The 2,551-nt window shown below is 40.1% G+C and overlaps 1 protein-coding gene across 1 annotated transcript in view; it reads left to right on the forward strand.

The window, feature by feature from the left end:
- Positions 1-797: 797 nt before the first annotated feature.
- LOC104993773 (putative bifunctional UDP-N-acetylglucosamine transferase and deubiquitinase ALG13) overlaps positions 798-2,551 on the forward strand; it is a gene marked incomplete at its 3' end in the record, with an annotated part of 4,736 nt that continues 2,982 nt past the window's right edge. The window contains exons 1-2 of the mRNA XM_010847168.1: positions 798-1,778; positions 2,340-2,423. Coding sequence (XP_010845470.1) covers positions 1,638-1,778; positions 2,340-2,423 — 225 coding nt within the window. The remainder of the gene's footprint in view (positions 1,779-2,339; positions 2,424-2,551) is intronic.

Here is a 2,551-nt window from a genome sequence, read left to right on the forward strand (position 1 = left end):
GATTTCTTTAAAAAAGAAGTTAGTCAAGGTAATTTCAAATTAGCATGCTAAAGAAGGTAAAGGTTTTATTTTTTTCTTCCATGCTTTTATTTCTCTCCTAAACTGTAAAATTGATTGTTGATGCTTTTCCTATAAGGGGCAGTGGTCATTACTACTGGAGCCACAGATAACAGAAAAATAGTTTTGAAAGCAGCTTAATTTTACAGCTTCTCCAAAACCAGCTTTAGATCTATTATTTTTTTAAAAAACACTTAGAAAAAGTAAGGATGAAATTAGATTTTGGCATTTAATTAATACTTGACAGTGGAATCAGGTAATGTGAGTGACCAGTCGTTTTTGAGGCTTACAAAGAACAGTCATATTTACTTTGGTTTTCTCAGAATTCAGAGCAGTTTTTTTCCAGAAAAGTGCCCTAAACATTGAATCACGCCTCTAGTGCTGTGCCACAGCATTTTAAATGTAGTCCATTAGAAAGTTTGTGGGTAAGATATTTTTCATTACACTTCATTTTACATTTTAATTGTTTGCATTTTCAGAGAAACACCCTTTTTTGCAATTTCTCTTTCTGTTAATGTTAATACAAAAGTTTGGAGACATTAGTCAAGAACTGTGTCAGTGTTTCCTAGCATAACTAATGGATTTAATTTCTGTCATCCTGAAAGTGACAGTCGCTCGGTCGTGTCCGGCTCTTTACGACTCCATGGACTATACAGTCCATGGAATTCTCCAGGACAGAATACTGTAGTTGGTAGCCTTTCCCTTTTCCAGGGGATCTTCCCAACCCAGGTCTCCTGCATTGCAGGTGGATTCTTTACCAGCTGAGCCTCCAGGGAAGCCCATTCTATGATCCTAGCAGAGGGTTATTATCTAGGAGAATTAAATAAGATTACTTAAATCTCATACCTGAAATAACTGCTTTGGCACTTTACTTGAGATGTGACCTCTACCACTTTAGATTAAGGGAGTCCGCCACCCCACCCCCAATTTCTTTGTTTTTTAAGATAGTACAAAAGCTTACTTAGTTAATTGTGTTCAGATTTTTTTTTCCCCTCTCATCTCCATGAAACTATGAAGGGAGCAGGAAACTTGGGCAGAGACTGAAAATTCGGCAGAGGTCTTAAAGCAGTGTCATGTGGGCTGAGGTGCATCATACACACCTGAGCCTTATTGCAGTTCCTTTGCAACCTCGTGCAGCAGTTGCCTTGAATTAAGCTGCAAGCTCAGGTTCTTTTTGGTCAGAAAGCTCAGCTGCTTGTGAATACTTCTCTCAACCTTGGGCTGGTTGGGTTAATCCCACCGTTCCCCAACTGGGTAGCTCTGCAAGTTCCTTCTCCCTCTCATGTCTCCTTCTCAAATCAAGTTCTTTGTTTGTAGGAGCATCGGCTCTTCCTCTTCTTTTCACAGGGTCCTGACTTAGCCTGGGCAAGCCAGCCCGTTGCTTCTGCTCCTGAGAAGTGCCAAGATTCTGCAGCGCGGACTCCAACTGCCTTCTCATGCCTAGACTTTGGGCTGCTTTCCGGATACCTGCATAAGCAAGCCCTTGTCACTGCTACCTAGTCCTCCCTGCGCTCTGCTTTTTCCTTCTTGCCACACGTGTGTTCCCTTCTCCCCCTGCCCACCTCTATCCCTTGTACACAATGCATAAAGGATGGAAAAAGTACTGCGGCCAGAAGCCTCTGAATGAGGCATCAATGGATGAATATTTAGGCAGCTTAGGGCTGTTTCGAAAGCTGACTGCCAAGGATGCCTCTTGCCTCTTTCGTGCTATTTCAGAGCAGGTAAAAGGAAAACAAATATACCTTTCCCATGCTAAGTTTTTGGAGTTTGAGACTTGGCACAGTACTGTAGCTGAAAGAACTGTAACCCACCAAAACAAAATTCCCTTCTCTTTTTCGTATTTAAAACATTACGTTCTCTCTGGTACTTAACTAGCTTGGTGTGTGCCTTTGCCGATTAGTTCAAATATATTGCTGTGCCTTTGTTGTCTTTTCTAAATGACACTTTGGAATGTAAGAGATAACATAATGGGGTTAAAAAATCTTTGAAATGTATCTTGATCCTTTATAAGCAACTCTGTGTTCCTCTAAACTTTATACCTAAGGAAAAATTTATAGATGGTGCCCATAAGTAGTAGAAGGGGGGAGCATGACAGAATCACCTCCTCAGTATCATTAAAGATGACAAAAACAGATTTTAGTAAGATCAGGACTTAATTTCTGAATTTCCTACATATGTTCTGAATGGAGGGGGAGGCTTGAGTATCTAGTTCATAGTCTTAAGTTAGAAGCTTCTATTTCAAATGACTGCTGACAGTGAGCTGGTCTTTCTCTTCTTCTTAGTTGTTTTGCAGCCAGGTCCATCACTTGGAAATCAGGAAGGCTTGTGTCTCATATATGAGAGAAAATCAACAAACTTTTGAATCTGTAAGTAGAATATATAACCAAGGAAGAGTTGTTTGTAGAATATGCAGCAGATAGGAAATGGATTTTGAGCACCTATGTATGAATATTGTGTCCTACAGTCTCCTCTCAGTAGCAAATATTTAATTTTT

This window comes from Bison bison, unplaced genomic scaffold, assembly GCF_000754665.1.
Source record: "Bison bison bison isolate TAMUID 2011002044 unplaced genomic scaffold, Bison_UMD1.0 scf7180017849431, whole genome shotgun sequence".
Taxonomy (NCBI): domain Eukaryota; kingdom Metazoa; phylum Chordata; class Mammalia; order Artiodactyla; family Bovidae; genus Bison; species Bison bison.